The sequence below is a fragment of the Maniola jurtina genome, chromosome 7 (genome assembly GCF_905333055.1).
Source record: "Maniola jurtina chromosome 7, ilManJurt1.1, whole genome shotgun sequence".
Lineage (NCBI taxonomy): Eukaryota > Metazoa > Arthropoda > Insecta > Lepidoptera > Nymphalidae > Maniola > Maniola jurtina.
Window position 1 is genome coordinate 5,348,582 of NC_060035.1, and position 20,068 is coordinate 5,368,649.

The 20,068-nt window shown below is 34.6% G+C and overlaps 3 protein-coding genes across 4 annotated transcripts; 2 read left to right on the top strand and 1 right to left on the bottom strand.

Annotated features, from left to right (window-relative positions):
* Nucleotides 1–75: 75 nt before the first annotated feature.
* On the top strand, nucleotides 76–1,865 carry LOC123866933 (probable tRNA N6-adenosine threonylcarbamoyltransferase, mitochondrial). The gene has a single exon (XM_045908718.1). It carries the CDS (start codon nucleotides 251–253, stop codon nucleotides 1,502–1,504), a length of 1,254 nt encoding a protein of 417 aa, XP_045764674.1. The 5' UTR covers nucleotides 76–250; the 3' UTR covers nucleotides 1,505–1,865.
* On the bottom strand, nucleotides 1,757–5,751 carry LOC123866941 (protein stunted). Of its 2 annotated transcripts, XM_045908737.1 has the most exons (4): nucleotides 5,611–5,745; nucleotides 5,397–5,527; nucleotides 2,258–2,285; nucleotides 1,757–1,871 (listed from the first exon to the last, which is right to left on the bottom strand). In XM_045908737.1, the coding sequence occupies exons 1-3, from the start codon at nucleotides 5,637–5,639 to the stop codon at nucleotides 2,272–2,274; spliced, it is 174 nt and encodes a 57-aa protein (XP_045764693.1). In that variant the 5' UTR covers nucleotides 5,640–5,745; the 3' UTR covers nucleotides 1,757–1,871; nucleotides 2,258–2,271. The 2 variants fall into 2 exon arrangements, with proteins under 2 accessions (XP_045764693.1, XP_045764692.1); XM_045908736.1 differs by lacking the exon at nucleotides 2,258–2,285 and having other exon boundaries at nucleotides 5,611–5,751.
* A 707-nt stretch (nucleotides 5,752–6,458) lies between these two features.
* Nucleotides 6,459–19,902, top strand: LOC123866942. The gene is given in 17 exon segments (XM_045908738.1): nucleotides 6,459–6,647; nucleotides 7,452–7,623; nucleotides 9,419–9,511; nucleotides 9,772–9,938; nucleotides 10,543–10,667; nucleotides 10,770–10,896; nucleotides 11,533–11,672; nucleotides 11,977–12,128; nucleotides 12,433–12,538; nucleotides 12,910–13,073; nucleotides 16,815–16,939; nucleotides 17,027–17,151; nucleotides 17,284–17,410; nucleotides 17,814–17,956; nucleotides 18,280–18,437; nucleotides 19,109–19,211; nucleotides 19,777–19,902. Coding segments are annotated over 16 exon segments (2,118 nt in total). The 5' UTR covers nucleotides 6,459–6,647; nucleotides 7,452–7,466; the 3' UTR covers nucleotides 19,883–19,902.
* Nucleotides 19,903–20,068: the final 166 nt, after the last annotated feature.

Consider the following 20,068-nt stretch of genomic DNA (forward strand, 5'->3'; position numbering starts at 1 on the left):
AACTTGACATTGGCTAATCTGTGTTAAGCCCGTGAGAGATTTAAAAAAAATTACACTCAACGTAGTGAATAGTGATTATATTCTCTTTGCTCTGTGCTTATCTACTGTGCAGTGTGAAAAATTTGAAAAGCGCATTCCCAAAATCGAAACTTATAAAAGTGGTATAGTTTTAATCAAATATATAGGTAAAGACTAAAGAGGTAAATAAATAAAATGGAAGTCGGTACTTGGCCGTAAATAACACAATAATATGCAGTTCCTAAATATTCATAGAATAGCGAAGGAAAGTGCGAGAGTATATTATTATGATCTAATAACAAAAAAATGTTTATCATGGAACAAGAACACTACTATTTTGGGCATAGAAACATCATGTGACGATACAGGCTGTGCTATCGTAAATGGAGAAGGAAATATATTAGGAGAATCTCTTTATTCACAAAATATAGTTCATCTAAGGTATGGTGGTGTCAACCCACTTGTAGCAAGAGACTTGCATCGTGATAACATAGAATTAGCTGCTAAGGAAGCTTTGGATAAGGCGAAGATAGACCTGAAAGATATTGATGCAATTGCTGTAACCATTAAGCCTGGTCTTGTAAGCAGTTTGCAGATAGGTGTTAAATATGCAATCTATCTTGCAAGAATTCATAATAAATTGTTAATACCAGTTCATCACATGGAAGCTCATGCTTTAGTGGCCAGAATGTTTCATAATATATCATTTCCATTTCTTACTTTGCTAATATCTGGAGGGCATTCTTTGCTTGCACTTGTAAAGGATGTGGATGAATTTTTGTTGCTAGGCGAAACATTAGATAATGCTCCAGGTGAAGTTCTGGACAAGGCAGCAAGAAGGATGAAGTTAAGAAATATACCTGCATACTCAAAATTAGCAGGAGGACAAGCTGTTGAAATGGCAGCTAAAAATTCAAAGAACCCTTATCTATTCAAATTTCCATTACCATTAGCTAGAAATAGAGACTGTTGTTTTAGTTTCAGTGGCCTTAAGGATGCTTTGATGCGGCACCTCTTACAAAAGGAGAAAGAACATGGAGTAGCAGGAGATAGAATTATTCCAGAAGTCATTGATTTATGTGCTGGCTTTCAACTAGCGATTGCAGAACATTTAGGTCACAGAACAGAGAGAGCTGTATTATTTTGTGAAAAGTACAATCTATTTGACAAAAACAATAAAAGTATTGTAGTCTCTGGTGGAGTGGCATGTAATAATTTTATTTTTAAAGGTATCCAGTTTATAGGTGATAAATTGGGCTGCAATGTGTATAGACCTCCACCCGAAGTATGTAAAGATAATGGAACTATGATAGCATGGAATGGCATAGAGAAACTGAAGAAACAAGGCCACTATGAAAGTATCACTTTAGAAAATATAGATCCATCTGCCCCCTTAGGAGTCAACATTGTTAACAAGGTTAAAGCTGCAAACTTAAATGTCAGAATTACAAGAATAAAATATGATAATTATTCAAGGAGTAATTAAATCAAAGTACCCCCTTTATCCAGTTTCTCAGTTGGAATAATATAATGTAAAACTTGCAGAGAATATTTTTCACATTTAAGATTTACTTAATTACTGTATAAATAACTAGGTAATAACTAATAAGTAACAGCAATAAATAAATAATTGAGTTGAATTTATTATTATAAAAATGTTAAATCACATTTAAGAATTAAAGTAAATTGTTTATTGAAAATTATTGCTAAAAATAATTTATTAAGTTGAGAGAAATTGGATGTTTTCAAGTGAATATTTATTACAATAATGCTAATATACAAGTTAAATAAAATTCATCACTGATTTTCTTTGATGTCCATAATTTTCTACTTGGCAGCTTTTTGTTGCAAGTCTGTAAAGTAAAATTATTAATTAAGTTATTGTCAAAATACTCAAGTTCTACAAGACCTGGAAGAAATAAAAACAACTTTCATTTGATAAAATTGTCTAGAAAACCTCACTGATGCGAGAGTTAAATATATTATTGATTCAATATAACATTATTTAAATGGTGCAGGCCTTTGATGCATTGAACTAAAAGGTTGTAGATGCAGGTAATACTGTATAATATTTAACGTCAGACATATGTATTAGTTAGGAAGTAGGAACTATTATTAATTATCTTTCTAAAAAAGGGACGAAACATAACAAAACTCATTCCTATCAGTAGACTATACTATAGTGTTTGTTCTGTTAGTTTTAAATATCCATGCTACATATTGCCGACACTTTGTCTACCTTAAAAAGCTCAATTAATCCTTTTCATCTGAAAAATTAAAATGTAAATCAATTATAATTAAAGATTATGAAAAACTTGCATATCCTAGTATCTCAGATTACAAAGTCCCATGTAAACTCTTTATTAACATATAAAATGTCTCAATCTTGTGGAGTGGTTGTAGCAAAGGTCAAGTGCTGTTTTTCAGAAAAATTAAAAAAAAAACAGTTAATTGCGAACTGCGAGTGGGACCTCGCTCTTTTAGGGCTCCGTACATAATATTTTAGGTGTATGAAATATTTCGTTTCTAAGCTAGATTGCAATATAGTGTGAAAAAAACCCCCAAAAAATGTTTGTTTCTTTTGGTCACAGCATACAAACTACAGTAGGGCCTCGGTAATCCGGACTCTCGCTTGTTCGGTGATCGCTGTAATCCGGCCGGGCAATGGGATACGCGGGGGAGGCCCGGCGGCGTGTAGGTGCGGGGGCTGTCATGAGCCTATGCGCCGTCAGTCTTTTGTTTATCGCCTTTCGTGTAATACGTAGTGTCAATTAAGTGCGCTCGCTAACATCATGGCGCCGCCACGTAAACATTCGACATTAACAATAAAAGACAAATTACGGATTATAGAAATGTTAGATAAGGGTGACAGCTACCCTGTCATTGCTCGGAAGTTTGGTATAGGCAGGTCAACTGTAGGTGACATAAAGAAAAACAAAGACAAACTCTTGAAGTTTGTTAGCCTAACAGAACGTGGTCCCGGTGTACGAAAAACACTAAAGAACGAGATCTAATAAAAATAAAGACGAAAAAATAAATAAATATAAAGACGAATCTGGTTTGTACTGGCGATTATTGCCAGATCATACATTAGCCTCTGGCAATGAGCAGTCGGCTTCCGGAAGGAAAATGATGAAGATGAGAGTGACATTCATGCCTTGTGCAAATGCGGCTGGAACTCATAAACTTCAATTGCTTGTTGTCGGCAAATCAAAAAACCCACGGGCATTTAAATCAACACGTCTTCCTGTTTGTTATCGTGCACAAAAAAATGCTTGGGTTACGAAAGACTTGTTTCTTGAGTGGTTTAAAACGGAATTCGTTCCCGCGGTCCGCCGCCATCTTTTGTCTGTTAATTTGCCTCCTCAGGCACTGTTATTGTTGGATAATTGTCCTGGGCATCCATCAGCAGATGAACTTGTCTCTGAAGACGGCCACATTTTTGCAATGTTCCTGCCACCTAACACCACGGCGTGTATACAACCAATGGATCAGAACGTTATACAAAATGTGAAGTTAAATTACCGCAAATCACTTTTGGTTAACTGTCTTGCATTATGTTCTGAAAACCTCATGGACTCATTAAAATCGATAACTTTAAAGGACACAGTTTTTCTTTTGGCTAATTGCTGGGCCAATGTTAAGACATCGCTAATTAACAAATCATGGAAGAATTTGCACCCTGAATTTCTCACTGATAATGACGAACCAGAAGATGATGTTCCTTTAGCCCAGCTTTTTAACAGGTTGAGGGGACCCAATGATCCTCAAATAAGTGAGGCAGAAGCTCAAGAATGGGCTGCTGGTGGTGCCGAAAGCGAGTTACAAAGATATGAAGTGTTAACTGATGAGGAGATTGTGCGAGCGGCTATGTGTGAGGACGATGAGGAAGATGAGGACAATAGTGTTGAAATTCTAAAAATCACAAAAGTTGGTAATTCAGAGGCAGTAGGAGCTTTAAACACAGCTTTAAAATGGGCTGAAGATAACGAATTTGATAGCCACGAAGTTATGTTTCTCCGTCGACTTAGAGACCGGGCTTTCGAAATGAAGTGCGAAAATTATAAACAGAAGAGTATTACAGACTTTTTCAAGAAGAATTAACTAATGTTTTATTTTAACTTGCTGATTTCCTTACATAGTTGTTTGTATGTAATTTTGAACATGTACATTTTGACTGTATGCTATAATTTAAAAATTGATTAAAGAAACTAAGGTTAAACATGTGTTTTATTAACATTTAATATGGCATACTATAATCCGGACGCCTCGATAATCCGGAATAATCTTGTTTTTGCCTCTCCGGATTAACGAGGCCCTACTGTATTTTATAAATCGTTGTTTCAATATTTGTTGTTTAAATACTTTATATTATGGTACATAATTTACTGAAATTTCATATTCCTAATGTTTTTGAGATAGCCCCCATCACAAAAATGGCTAAAACTGACAATTTGACAGCCCCCCCATTCTTTATTTTTTAATATAAAAATAATATTCCTACTCTACTTAATCAATGAGCTCTAAACAATGATACCCCACATGCTAGGGTAAAAAAAAGGCTCCTTATTCATATATCTTCCATATAAAAATAATTTAATTGAATTTCTAATTCAATATTTGGTTTTGGGTCAACATTCTATGCCAAATACTGAAATTTCAGGTTTGTAACTTATTTAGTCTACTAGCTAGATACCTGTGACACACAGACAGACAGAGCAGAGGGCAATTCTGACATTAATAGGGCTACATTTTTTGGGTACGGAACCCTAAAAAACTACTTGCACATTTTCAACTGTTTTTTTTCTAGTTAGCACACATCACAGTAAAATTTTCATCGCAATTAAGTTATGAGCCCTAATTAAAATTAAAGAAAATAATTAATCTTTAATGATTTTGTTGATTAAATTTTGTGCTCATTTTCTGAATGTTTCTATTCCACAGGCCAAATACTTAAGTGATTTTGAAGAAAAAGAGCACAATTGTTTGAAAATAACAAAATAGGAATTACGAAACCATTCGACTTTCAAAGCTTTATTTGGAAGATCTATCAAGATTATTTTTATTGTAGTAAGTATGTATCATAATGTCAGCTACCTAGAAATTAAAACAGTTGGTAATACCTAGATATGCATTTGTTTTTTTTTAATTATTATAATAGGACAGCATGTAAAATTCCCTTATCACCCGCCCTCAACATGTTTGTGACTATACAGATTATAAAAAATCCAAGCACCCTCTCTTTAAATTTTTGAGTTTGCCCACGCTGATTTGCGTGGACCAATTTCGATGGATAGATCCTACACAGACCGGTATAGAACTCTTCAAGAATTATTCTACCTTTCCATAAGTATTATAGGCAGGTTAGATCGACTTACGTGCTGGCCTGCCATTAGCCCATGGAGTGATACGAACGTGGGACGCATCTCGCCGTAGCGCTTCTGTTCGGAAGTCAGCTTTTAATGATTTTCGCAAAATTTTAGCAGCAATGTTGGAGTAGTTTATGTAACTAAAAAAAACCCCAAGTTGAAAAGATTGGATCGACGTAAATAGTATGTTACATTGGTTTTGAAATCATTAATTAGTACTTACTTAAGACCGGCTTGCCTCCAGGCACTCATTTTGAGATGGAATCGGAAAAGTTACGTGCAAAGTAGAAGATAAACTCAATCAGAAAATTGAATCTCGAATTCAAAGATGTGATGTAACATATCATAGATAAAGGGTTCGTAGGTTCGTAGAAGGGTTGTCAAACTCAACCAAAGAATAAATAACCGTAGATCGTCAACAAAAAATGCGTACCTACAAAATCAGGCCGTAGCTATTATGCCTGCGCCAAATGCTTGTGACAAACAGCAAGCGTGTGGACGGATGTTTGCTTGCCAACCTCGGACTAAGAATCAAGGTGGACACATCAAAATAATTAATACCTCGAGCAAGCTTCTTCTTCTTCTTTTCTTGTTTACTGGCTTTTTCTCGTGCCTCTCGTTTCTTCCTCTAGCGTCTGACAAATCCACCTTGATTTCGATTGACAGGCAAGCCATTTTATTGTGGTGTTTGCCGATGCTTGCTGTCTGTTGTTTGCCACAAGCGTGAAGGTTGCATTAGATTAGTGAATCGTGCTAGTGATGGTGACAGTGTCGCCAGACGCTTGCGTCGAAGGAACATAATTTTTTACTCCTTGCGTCAAATAATATACAGCAAACACCAATAAGGTACTTTTATATTCAGTGTTTGACTATGGTTTGGCTTGCAGCCAATTGAATCGAACGACAAGCACTCCCCGTTGGCAGCGTACGCAAACACCAGTTCACACGCTTGCGACTTGTTGTTTGCTGTTTGAAGGTTGCAATCGTCTGGCGGCACCATCAGAGTAATGGAGTAGGTAACTTTGTAGTTCTATGGAACGAAAGTGTCGGTTGATTGTCAGGTGTTGGTTGTCAATGTCAATCATTTCAAGTCAACAAATGTCATTTATGTGAGAAAAAATTATCAATGGAAAACATCAATTTGTGGCTTTTATTTCTGCTATTATTATAAAAAAAACATATGTTTGAGTGTCTAAGAAAATTGAGAAAGATCTGTATTTGAGTATTTTGTGAAGACTATAACACGTAGGCAATTTTCAGGTATGAATTAATTAATACTTGAGATTTCAATTATTTTCGCCGATTTTACGTGTAAATCCGTGACGAACTTGCTAAATTAACCTGTATATTTGATAAGATGACCATTATGTAGCCGAAAAAGTAATTTGCCAATATTTATCACAGTATCCCTCCGTTAGTTAGGTTGATACACTGTTGTTATACTTAGTATGAAAGTTGAAGATAACGTGTCACACATGAAAACAACTAGCAGATGTCTGCGTCCATGCATGCTTTAAAAGATACTTTGCGGTTTTTTTGTGTACGTCACGCCACGTATAGGTCACACAGAACTTTTCTTACTTATGCTTTAAAAGTAAAGTAAGTTGAAATGGTCAATCAAGGTACTTGTGGCTTCCGTTCCAGGTTTATTATCTCGGTAGACCTCGACAACAAACTATTGCAATTTTATCATAGTAGTATATGTATACAAAATAAATTTTGCGATGTTAGATGGAAACTATCTGCATTACAAGATTGACTATCTGCTCTATAAGATTGGTATGCGGGAATTGTTATACAGTAGTGTGCACAGCGTTCAAAGCCAGGGTAGGCAAAAACTAGGTACCTATGGAGGAGCAGGTCATAATGAAGTATGAGTATTGAACAATTTCAGTTAAGATAAGATAAGAAGTGCTTTTACATCTCTATGACACATGCCACAAAAGCTATGTGCCACTGTCATGTCTCAGCAGTTTAAGCCCATACTGCCACCATCCCTCATACTAGACTTGTAGCTTAAATACAATTTAGCTTAAGGAGCTTAATATTTTATCCCTGTTGTAGAGTAAGAATTATACAATGGATTCTGATGGAGAAAAGGAACAATTACTCATTGGTCCCTCTAAGCCCAGTGTACGATGTGATATTGTGAATGAGTGTCAAATGTTTCTGAAATCTGAAGAGGGAGGCGGTGATGCACATACAATGAACCAGAATATTGCACCTGAGAAAAGTGGTAAATTAACTTTTTTTTTCTGTGTGCATTATGCAATCTGCTTAAAAGTCTAATTGTAAACCTTTACCTATACCTTTCTTCATATATTATGTATATTTACTTAATATGGAAACAATTAAAAGTAATAAGTTTTAATGCTGCATCATTTTGTGTGAAAGCAGTAATTATTTATGGCATTACCTGTATATAATTGTGCCAAGGGGTCATCTTTTTTAATGATTGATCTTCTTGTTAATTGATTGATCTTCTTAGAGATTTTTTTTAGGTATTTTAACATATATCAACCCAATAGAACCTAAGTGCACCACCTGCAGCTGGGCACACACATATTTATGCCCTAACCTAAACTAACATTTGAGCCGGACAAATAGCCACATCATAAAAAACATCATTTATCTTTAAAAATGCTAATTTACAATAGACCAATTAGTATTTTAGAGGATCAAATCTATCTGATCTAATTTATCTGATTATTTATTAATATGATTAATATCTTGTTAATAGTGGGTACATACCACAATTAATATGATGATTTTAAATTAACAACTACCCAATTACATGGATCAAATCTCCTGCCGCGGCCCACTATATAGAACAACTAACATTTATAATAAAATCCCAAAATACATAACAGATGAAAATAATGATAGGACCTTTAGGCGAAAACTCAAACAATGGCTCACGCTAAATTGTTTTTATGACATAAATGAACTTTTTTCGTAACTAACTGCACCTACTTTTACGTATATGACCTCAATTCCACGATAAACTATGTACTGTTTGTTCTTGCATCTGTAAACTTAGTTTTAATTTGACATATTTATTACTCACGATATGACATACCTACAAATAGAAACTATTTATTTAATTTATTTAGTGTTACTAACCTACTAATTTAATAATTTAATAATAGTGTATTAAAATTAAAATTTATCTTAACTTATAAAGATAATAAATGAAATTAATATATTATTGTAAATTGCGATGCCCTGACAGGGCGTCATGTAACTATACTTATTTAGCTTTAAGTTATATAGTTATTAGTACATGACAGCAATGAAATAAATAATAATAATATAAAAATTCGATGAAGCGAAAAATTTCGATATACCTAAATCAATAACGTGCGTCTTCGTTGCACATAAAATTCGCCAATGTACAGGCACTTGCTATGCGTTTTAAATGACAAGTTTAAATGATCATGATCCCATAACAGCAGTGCTGCAATGAAGAAATGTTCTGTTGTTAAATCACAAAATCATCATTATGATATTTTCTTGTAACAAAATACTAAGATTATATTTAGCTTATGTATGTTATGTAGCAAAGTATGTTTGTGCTTACTCCAATTTTGTGAGCCAATATCAAGTGTAGGAGTGTTAATATATTATGCAATTATATAAAGTTACGTAAATTATGTTGCTGGCTGTACAAATTTTGTATGGTTTCCCTGAGGTTTATAATTTAGTTTTGCTTCGTGGCTTGTAGAAGAGTGTGTGTAATCTAATTACTGTTAGAGAAAATGGTGAAGAGAAGATATGCTAAAAACCGTATTACCAAATATTATTATTTATAATAGACTAAGCTACTTTTTCTGATGCGCCTGTATCACTTGTACTTCCAGTTTTTTTATGTGTTTGTTTAACTTTAAACTCTGATCTGTTTTTGAATTGATTAATTATATCGAACTTGACATTAGTACATTCTTGGGCAATTTATTTTGGTGCCCCAAGCTTAAATTCTGTAAAAAATATTCAATGTCATGGTAAAGGTTTGTAATAAGACGTTGTTTTAGGTCGGTCTAATTTCATTACTCCTACATCATATGAAACTAAAGAGCCACTATCCAATGACGCTGCAGCAGAAAATACAGAATTTGAGTCTGATGGTAAACTTTTTGCTATAATCAAATTTTTATATGATCCAGTTATTATTTAGATCATAGGTCAAAAATGAATCTTAAAAAATTAACTTTACAAATCACAATACTAGTGAAGCTTTGATAACATTTAAAATTAAGTTGCCCATTTTTTTAGATTTAATTTTCAAACAGCAGTGCATTTCTTTAAATAATGATATCTAATATATTTATTGTTTGCAATTAATAGAATCAATTGAATTTGGTTTACATGTTTTTGTATTCTCAAGGAAGTACAAAGCAGTCTTTAGCAGAGGCTGTCAGTGAGGCAGGCCTCCAATCTTCAGACAACAGCTTGCCAAGCACAGTGACTATCCTCGATGCACCGGACGGGGGCAAAGTGTATTTGGTTGGCACTGCTCATTTCAGTTTAGAATCACAGGAAGATGTATCTAAGGTAAGGGGAAATCTATTGAATAGATGAATGATGTATGGATAAATATTTTAATTTTATTTCTAATTAGAGTTTCCAATTTTGCAATCAACTTAGGTGGTGGACTGAAATTCTAAGAAAATTGAAAGTTTCAAATGTCTTTTCCCTTATTTCGAAGGAAAAGAGGTGTAAAATTAGTTAATTTTAAAGAAGTTTGATGATCTTTTTTAAAAGAAAAAAATTAAGTTACTGTAAAATACATAGATGCCTCCACTCTGTATGTTAATTTTGTCAAGATAACCAAACTATGTGAATGGTATCACTTTATCACACTAATTAAATATGTTGTACTTTATGTTTATTATACAAGACATTATTATCTTTTTTTTTGAATAAGGCTATTGTATAGTTCAATTAATAATGAATATGTTTTTAAGGATTAGAGCCTAGGGACTCTGAAGCAGCGGTAGCACCCATGGAGACCTTTGCTCAGGGCACTGAAATCTATAACATATCAAAATTTCAGGACATTTAACTGAAACCACCTTTTCCATAAATTCTTTTTATTTGATAAATAATAATTAAGGAGACAACCAATAAAATTTAATGTGTGTTTATGTTTTTTTAGGTGATACAACAAGTATGTCCTCATGTTGTAATGGTAGAGTTGTGTGAACAAAGGACTAACATTTTATTATTAGATGAGGAGGTCATATTGAGAGAGGCCAAAAATATCAATATTTCAAAAATAAAGTAAGTATTGAGGTTGAAATGACACAAGCATGCCATGTTATAGATAAAGACATAAAAATGGCAAAAAATGATAGAAATGATTATTATTTATTTGTTCGTCAGGGCGACGATGGCTCAGAACGGCGTGTTCAACGGCCTGATGTACATCCTGCTGCTCAACATGTCGGCCCACATCACGCGCGAGCTCGGCATGGCGCCCGGCGGTGAATTCCGCCGCGCTATGGCAGAGGTGCCTATATCCAGACTAATATTATAAATGCGAAAGTGTGTCTGTCTGTCTGCTAGCTTTTCTCGGCCCAACAGTTTAACCGATTTTAATGAAATTTGGTACAGAGTTAGCTTACATCCCGGGGACGGACATAGGCCATCCCACGGGACCCTTATAGGTTTATCCGTTTTATCCGACACAGGCTACTTTATATACCGGAAAATCAAAGAGGTCTCAACAGATTTTTTTGAAACCTAAACGCAAACGAGCATTGTCTAGTTCAGCAATCGGCAAGAGGCGGACTGCGGTCCAGATACAGACCGCGGACGGTCAAATCGTGGACCGCTGAGTATTTTTTGTGATATTTTTTATTTAAAAGTTTAAATTATATACATTTTGTGTTATAAATCTTGATAATATTATGTACTTTGTTAGAATTATAATTTACGCATTTGCTCTTTGACCGTCAGTGTAATTTTTCACAATACCATCAATTGTGATTTATATAATTACATAAATGTGGTAAAATAAAAACGAATTTGCAAAAGTTTTTATTTCTGAACCTCGACAAACTTTTCAACAGTATTCGGACCTCACTTGAAATTACTTGCTGATCTCTGGTCTAGTTTGTAATATATTGTACCTCTATGCTTCCAGGCTAAGAAGATCCGCAACTGCATCGTGCAGCTGGGAGACCGCGCCATAGACATCACGCTGCACAGAGCTATCGCGTCCCTCTCGTGGGGACAAACCATACGCTTTATCTGGCATTTGCTCACCTCCAATCAGAATATTAGGTAAGCATTAAGTATAGAGTTTTCAATTTTCAAAGTAAGATAACTACACCAAGTGGGGTGTCAAATGAATGGGCTTTACCTGTACATTCTAAAACAGATTTTTATTTATTTTATTTTTAATTTATGTAGTTTTTAATTTATGGTGCAAAATGTCGGCAAAAATAACCGAGTACGGAACCCTCGGTGCGCGAGTCTGACTCGCACTTAGCCGGTTTTTTTGCAATATTAAAAAGAAATAGATGCAGATACTCTAAATTTAGAAAAATAGAATCGGTGCCATTGTGTCGTTGTGTTTCGTGTTTAGCCTAGAGGAAGTGGAGAGATGCAAGCAGAAGAAGATGCTGGAGGACATGTTGGAGGAGATGGCGGAAGAGTTCCCCGCGCTCAAGCGCGTGTTCGTGGTGGAGCGAGACATGTATTTGTGCCACTCACTGCAGATCGCTGCCCTGCAAGCACGTGAGTACTATACTCTATCCATGGAAAGAAGTTAGTTACGTCATCCCATAGAGACAAAAATCTCAGCGGGCGCTAACCATTTTCAGTCACCAACCAAGTACAAACATGTTTTCAAAAAACAATCGAAATTCAATTCAACAATATTTTCAAAAAATATTGAAATTCAAGTAGAACATAGCCTATTTTTGGGAATATTCTATTATAAATATACTTGTATACCCTAATTTTGAGCCTGCTAGTGTAGATAAAGACTCGCTTGTGTGCATGCTTTTTTAAGCTAGATAACTGAAATTTATTGTTGTAGGCCGAGAGCCGTGTAGAATAGTGGGCGTCGTCGGCATCGGCCACGTCGCAGGCATTGTAGAACACTGGGGCAAAATAGAATCCCAAGATATCGCCCCATTGCTCAAGTAAGTATCTCGCGTGCTTCAGTGCGAGGCAAAGGTTATGTAAAGTCCGCTTCGGACGTTGACTCGCTGACCAGTTCTGATATAATCGGTCTAGCACTAATCACATCATACTATCATACTTCACACTTCACACTAATATTATAAAGGCGAAAGTTTGTGTATATGTGTGTGTGTGTATGTTTGTTACTACTTCACGCAAAAACTACTAGATGGATTTGGCTGAGGAATAGAGATAGATCCTGGATTAGCACATAGGACGCCCCGCACACCTGTGCCGCGCTGTACAGGTGTGCGGCCACGGGCCATCCCCCATCCCCACGACTCTCCTCCATGTCGACCTGTCGCGAACTATACGTTATATGTGCCAACAGAGTTCCTCCGCCGTCGCTGTCGACGCGCGTCATCCGCGTGTCGGTGCGCGCGGCTTGCGCGGGCGCATTACTGTTCGCGGTGTACAAGATGATCCCGCGCCGCTGGCTACCCTGATCCCGTCCTCTCATAAGCGCCACGCAGGTGAGTGTCATCTGCCAACAGAGTTCCCGCGCCGCTGCTCTCTCCCCTCTTACCTTTCAAGTTTTATCTGTATAATGGGTAGGTACAAGGTGTACTCTTATCGTTTTATTTCCTTTTAGGTTTCCCCAAAAAGGTAAAAGGTACCTATATAGGATTAATTCGTTGTCTGTTTGTCTGTCTGTTTTGTCTGTCAAGTAACCTACAGGGAGGGTACTTCCCGTTGACCTAAATCATAAAATTTGCCAGGTACGTAAGTCTCATAGCACAAGTAAGGGGCGAATCCGAAAACCGTGAAATCGTGGTTACATCACAAAAAAATTGAAATGTGTTTTGTGAATGTTGGCGCGCGAACCAACGAAGAAATACGACAGCGCCCGAACGCACACGAAGGGAGCAGCCATATTGAACTGAACACAAGATCAAACACAGCGATACGTCGCGTCATCATTTTTTATTATTTTCTTGTAAATCCATCTTTAAATCATTAAACTAATACTGCTATCTACCTCGGTGTTTTAAATACAAAACCAAAATAGTGAAGAAATTCAAGTTTGTTGTGAACCTTCAATCTACATCAAAGTCAAGAAATTTAAGGGAAGACAAAGAAACGTCCATTACCAAACAGTGAACAAATAATATTTTCTATTTTCAAAGAAAGATAACTATACCAATTGGGGTTTCATATGAAAGGAATTTACCTGTACATTCTAAAACAGACTTTTATTTATTTTTATGCATTATATGCTTGGATTTATCGTTCAAAATGTCGAATTATGTTTAATTCCCCTGATCTCCGAAATTCACCAGTCTATAAATTAGAAATAATTATGGTCATCTCTGAATTGTCTGAAATATTTATGGAAAATCATGTATTTTTTATAAGAAAAATAAAACTTAACGCTATATCATAGTTTTTTTGAATTAACAATTAGCAAACAAACGAAGTTAATTTTGTGGTTTGTTAACAAAAGGGATTCTTACCGTTTTACTTCTGTAGTACGGAACCCTCGGTGCGCGAGTCTGACTCGCAATTGGCCTGTTTTAATATTATAGAAAATCAATTTTACTATATTTATCATCCATTCGATATATTTTTTTCTTTGTTTTCAGCATAGTTGAAGAACTGGTTACGCTTACGGAACTAATAAAGACTTTATTTGTCTCAAGAAATAAATAAAACAACGCCAGGTCTATATATATATATATATTTTTGTACTAAAACACCTATGGTAAGACCAATAATTAATTACAATTACATACTTAAGTAAAATAAATTAAAAGTAAAATTATAAAATTTTAATGAATATTGCGGACTATTCTTATTAAGTCTACTATAATAATTGTTATATCGTTTTAGTTACAACATGTCGTTATATAAGTCGTTTAATCTCATTTTTTTATATGGTTTCGATTGAAAATAATAATCTAAACACTGATTTTAAATTTGTTTTTGTGTAGTTTAATTTATAATATGACTATTTGTTTTGTGCTACATATTATATATTATATTAAGTATACATATACATAATAAATGTTTGGGTTTCGTTTCTCCTTTGTATGAATAAGGACTGTGATAATTTAAAATATTGGTTATTTAAACCCTCCATCCAATTAGGCATAAAAACTGTTCACGTCAAAAAGGTATCTTCTATCTGTTGTTTTGAAGCATCAGTAAAGGTTTTAATTTAAAAGATAGCCAGAAGTGGTTGGCTGACAAAAAATATTCAGCCACAGGTAAAACAAAAAATATTCAACTGTACCGAAAATTGAATATATTTTTGGTTTTTAAACATCTAGACACTTCCTTTTAATTTTTTACAGTCGTTAATGTTATGTACATATTTTAACTGAAATTTTTAGATTACAAAAAATCAATTGTGTATATTACTTGCGAATTTGTAGCTAATAGCATAATACTTAGAAGTAATAAAAATTAAAATATTCGACGAGTGACGACTTTTCAACAGCAGACAGAAACTCATCTGAACTTTCGTATTCATAGGACCTATGTGAATCAATTATCTGCGCATTAATGCGGAACCAACAATTTACTAATAGACCGGAATATTAAGTAATACTTTAAGTGAGATGCAAATTGTATAAGAATGTCTACGGTCTAGTAAATATAGGTACTTATTTTATCGGGTCAATTTAGATACCTATAGGTATATACTTAGCTAGAAACGAATTTTTGTAGACTATCATAGTAATTTTTATGTTACTAGTTACTTGCACTGACTGTAAATGTTACAACTTAAGCGTCAAAGCGTTATTTAAAAAACTGAATTTTAAACGTTAAGTACGAAATAAATAAGTATCGATATAATTAAACATATTTTTATTTGTACTTTCCTACCTATTCCTTTTTGTTATTTTGTTAAGTTGTGCATACTTAATTATGAAACTATAACAACTATAAAAATAGGCATGATTTAAAAGTATCAGCCCATCCAGGCTGGTTTGCGATTGATCAAGCGAAAAGGTCCGGGCTTAGTTAGTAATGATCATCAATATGGCAACTGTATATAATTATACATTAATAATCATGAATCATTAAAATATATCTAAACTTTTGACCTATTAAAAAATAATTTTGATAATACTGCCCAAAGCGTTCCTCTTGCAATACCTAAAACTTGCAGAAATTAAATCTCAAGTCAATATCTATAAGTATAATTTGCAAATTAAAAGTCTATGCTGTGAGTGTTTACCTGTTTACCATGGTGTTTACATCGTAGAGTTATTGACGTGCAAGTGACTTGCTAGAGCTGATTACAGATTTTATTGCTAGTGCACGCTTGGCCTAGTATGATTATGAAGGTATTAATAAAAAGTATGTACACATCTAGGTCCAGATACATATTAAAACTCATGCATTTATTCACAGATAAAAATTAGTATCTACGACATTTAATTTCACCATCACGAAAAAACAGCATGACAAAGTCAAATCTCAATCAAAGATGGAGTTGCTAAAAGACCGTTTTTAAATTATTGTAATACGAAAGACTATATAACAATGGTTACTTTTACAACTAAATTACTGTGTAGAAAAAATTATTTAACGAAAAATGAGATATAGGATATTATGTGTGGCTTTCAAGCCTATTTTGTTTACAACAAATAATTTTGTAAATGTTAATCAATCAACGGTTTCCGCCAATTGTACGTATTAAGCATAACTTCTTATAATTTAAATAATAATATAGTAATGACTGGGCATAAAGGTCTTCCGAGACGGTCAAACACGTAGATTTTTGTTTGAGTCAAGCATTTTGACCGTTGCTTGATGCTTAAGTATTAACTACAATATATCTATGGTATTAACGTGCTTGACGGTGATTGATGCAATTTTATATTTTTGATTGTGATAGTGTTCGAGATATGAGAAAAGTGACGTTAGTTGGTTCAAGCTGATGGACGGGCGCATCAAGCTGTAGGTCGATTCCGAAAAACCTGCATCAATCATTATTACAATCGCAATCGTTATAATTAACTGCATTTATGGTATTCTTGTTGCAACAATGCATTGTAGCCAATAGTAAGCGACCGTCAACTAATCAGAGGTGATTGCGATCGTGACATTGTAGCTGTCATTCTTATGCAATCGAGCCGCTGCTTGAGCAAGCAAATAAATTTACGTGCTTGACGTCAACCCGCTTGACCGTCTTGGAAACCCTCAAACGAGGCTTGCTTACTGGAGCTTTGGAATGTTTTAAAAATTCACTAATTTCAGTGGTTTGGTCTACACTCTCGCGAGGAGCCGGTGGGCTCGCTAAACTTGACCTACCGTCCTCAGCAACTGTGTTACAAAATAATACAAATGGAACAGTTGTTCTTCTCGGTACTGTACACTTCAGTAAACAATCCGTGGAGGATGTCAGTAAGGTATAAGTTAAACCAAATACTCAACCTACCTATTAAAAAAACGCTATGAGGAACTTATTGTTCATATTTCTATTTTTATATCTACAGATAGTCAAACAAATAAATCCTAATGCAATTTTGATTGAGTTATGTAGACAGAGAGTTTCACTCTTAGAGCTGGATGACAAAAAATTTTTAGAAGACGCTAAAAACTTAGATGTGAAGAAAATAAAGTAAGATGAGTATTCATTTATTTTATAGTAGTAGTGCCTAAGTAAATGCTTTGTTTTCACCACGACGACTAAAGTTGTAACTACGTAATTAACTTCTATTTCATAATTCATTTAGAAAATTTTATCTTACAGGCATGCAGTAAAAGGACAGGGATTGGTTTCTGGAATGCTTCACGCAATGTTGCTAAAAACGTATGCGGATATAGCAAAAGAACTAGGCGTTGCACCAGGAGGAGAGTTTAGGAGAGCTTATCAAGAGGTACCTAGCAATTCGGTTCTTAGGATTCCGTACCTCAAAAGGAAAAACGGAACCCTTATAAGATCACTTTGTTGTCTGTCTGTCTGTCGTGTCTGTCAAGAAAACCTACAGGGTACTTCCCGTTGACCCAGACTCATGAAATTTGGCAGGTAGGTAGGTCTTATAGCACAAGTAAAGGAATAAATCCGAAAACCGTGAATTTGTGGTTACATCAGTTCGACTCGCACTTGGCCGGTTTTTTAAACTTAATGCAAAAAATACAGCGGTCGATTTTTGAAACTTCGTAAAATGTAGATAGAATAGGTAGGTATAATAAATAGTTTTTTTAAAAATAATTTTTGTTAAAAACCCAGCGCGGTTTGAGTAATTTCACCTACTCTTTTAATAAAACTCGTTTGTTTAGATGAAGAAAATACCTGGTTGCAAGTTATTTCTTGGAGACCGCCCTATTCAAATAACAATAGCAAGAGCTTTTCAATCTCTGACTGTACTAGAACTCGGTCAAGTCCTTTTTCACCTAACAAAATCAAATCCTACACCGTTAAAGTACGTAAAAGTAATTAATAATTCGCATAAGTAGTATATTTACTAGATTGATACTAGTTTACGAGATTGATAGTAACGCCTGAATTTAGGTTTTAAAAATCCCGTGTACTCTGATTTTCCGGTATAAAAAGTAGCCCATGCCACTCTCTATAGTCTATGCCCTTGTGGAAAAAATCTCATCAATCTGTTGCTCCGTTACGACGTGATTGAAGAACAAACCAACAAACAAACGCACTTTAGCATTATAATATAAGTAGTAATGAGCAAATCTTATCAAAGTATTAATTCAAGCGTAGGTACTGACTACTGATGTTAAATTACAGCAAAAAACAATTGGAGAAGTACAAAAATAAAGACTACGTCCAGGCTCAATTCGAAGAGATCACGAGAGAAGTGCCCGCCTTCAAGAAAATATTTCATGTATTTGTTGACGAGCGGGACAAATGCCTCGCGTTTTCTTTGCAAGAGTGTGTGCGTGCAGGCAAGTGTAAGAGTGTTGATAAAAAAAAAGATTCCGACGAATTGAGAACCTCCTCCTTTTTTGAAGTCGGTTAAAAATTTTATCTAAGTTCGTACCTGTATTGAAAACGGATAACTTTAAGAACGCGATTGCCATTGGACATAAAATTGTATTCCAATGATTAGGATCAGGTCAATTGTGAATTTTGGTGTACAGCTTGTCTAGTCTGCTAGTCAACGAACTCCATAGTTGGCAAGATTCTAGTTGGTTATTTTAGATAATATGTCTGGCGTTTCTAAAGTTAGCCGTATCTACTGTAACTAGTTTACCGTTTAACAGTGATCGTAAAAAAGTATTTCGATCCGAAGTTGCAACATGCTGTTTGCGCAGGTTAATGCAAGCCCGGCTGATAAATCTACTTATGTACAATGCGCAGTCTTACGCCTCGTGTTCAGATTGAACTACTTGTTTGACACGCAACTACTACACGTGACTACTTCTAATTTTTAGGACATAACTAGCTTAAACATATTTGGTCTAAATATGGTTAAAATCAAATGGCCAATTACCTAAGTTTTGTAGGTGTTGGGTTGGTAGTATGTATTAGTCAGTATCTACAAGGCAGTGGGTATCCTATAGATTAATTTAACCAAGGACTAAAAAGGTACTGATAGATATTTTCATATTCGTAGTTCAAGACCCCCGAGTGTTGGCCGTGGTCGGAATGGGTCACGTCGACGGCATTGTGAAATATTACGGCAAAATGAAGCAAGAGGATATTGTGCCATTGTTACTGTGAGTTTTATTTCCTATTCAGTTTGTAGGTAGTGCATTGAAAACCTATAAAGCCTGGTGTTACCACATTTAGATCTCTAAAATAAGAAGTGCTACTTATACCTATACAAGCATCTAAGTGACTGTACGTTTTTTTAGCACTATGAATAAATAAAATTATTCTCAAAGTACCTACATACAATCTTCAATTATTCTTTGTCTGCTTAATCAATTCAGACTATACCTAAGTACTCCTTACCTGTTCTAATTGTAGGTATTTAAACCAATTTCACAGGCTTCAGGCCAGGCTACTCCAAAATTTAAGGCATTTGTTTTTTTGTTATAAAGTAAGTAGCGCTTAATTGTTTTTATTTATTTTCAGCAAATAACTTTTATCTACATACTGATTCAAGTATTAGCTTCTATTTACATAATTTAATACAAAGGTGAGAATTTTTTCACTACCTATGTTGCCTGAAATGCGAACTACCTACTTTAGTATCAAAAAATGAATGCATTTCTTTTTCGTTTAACTTTATAATTAACACCTAACTATTGTTGTTTAATTTTTATATTTTATTTTCAGTGTTCCGCCACGTCCGTTTTATTCAGTGCTAATCGGTAAAGGGATGAAATACACATTTTATTTTTTGATTTTTTCTTTTTTTACAGACTTATATTTGGCTAGTTAAATAAAATGGTTTGAATCTCATGAATTTTTGTTTAGTAATTTTGTTTTCTTGTTTTTAAATAAAAAATTTAAAGAATCAATTCTTGTACAGTAGTAAAGTTGAAAAATGGTGGCAAATTAGGTTGTTTATCCCCATTCCCCACTCTCCATTGACTCTTGTCTACGCTTCTTGTCCATATCACTGTGT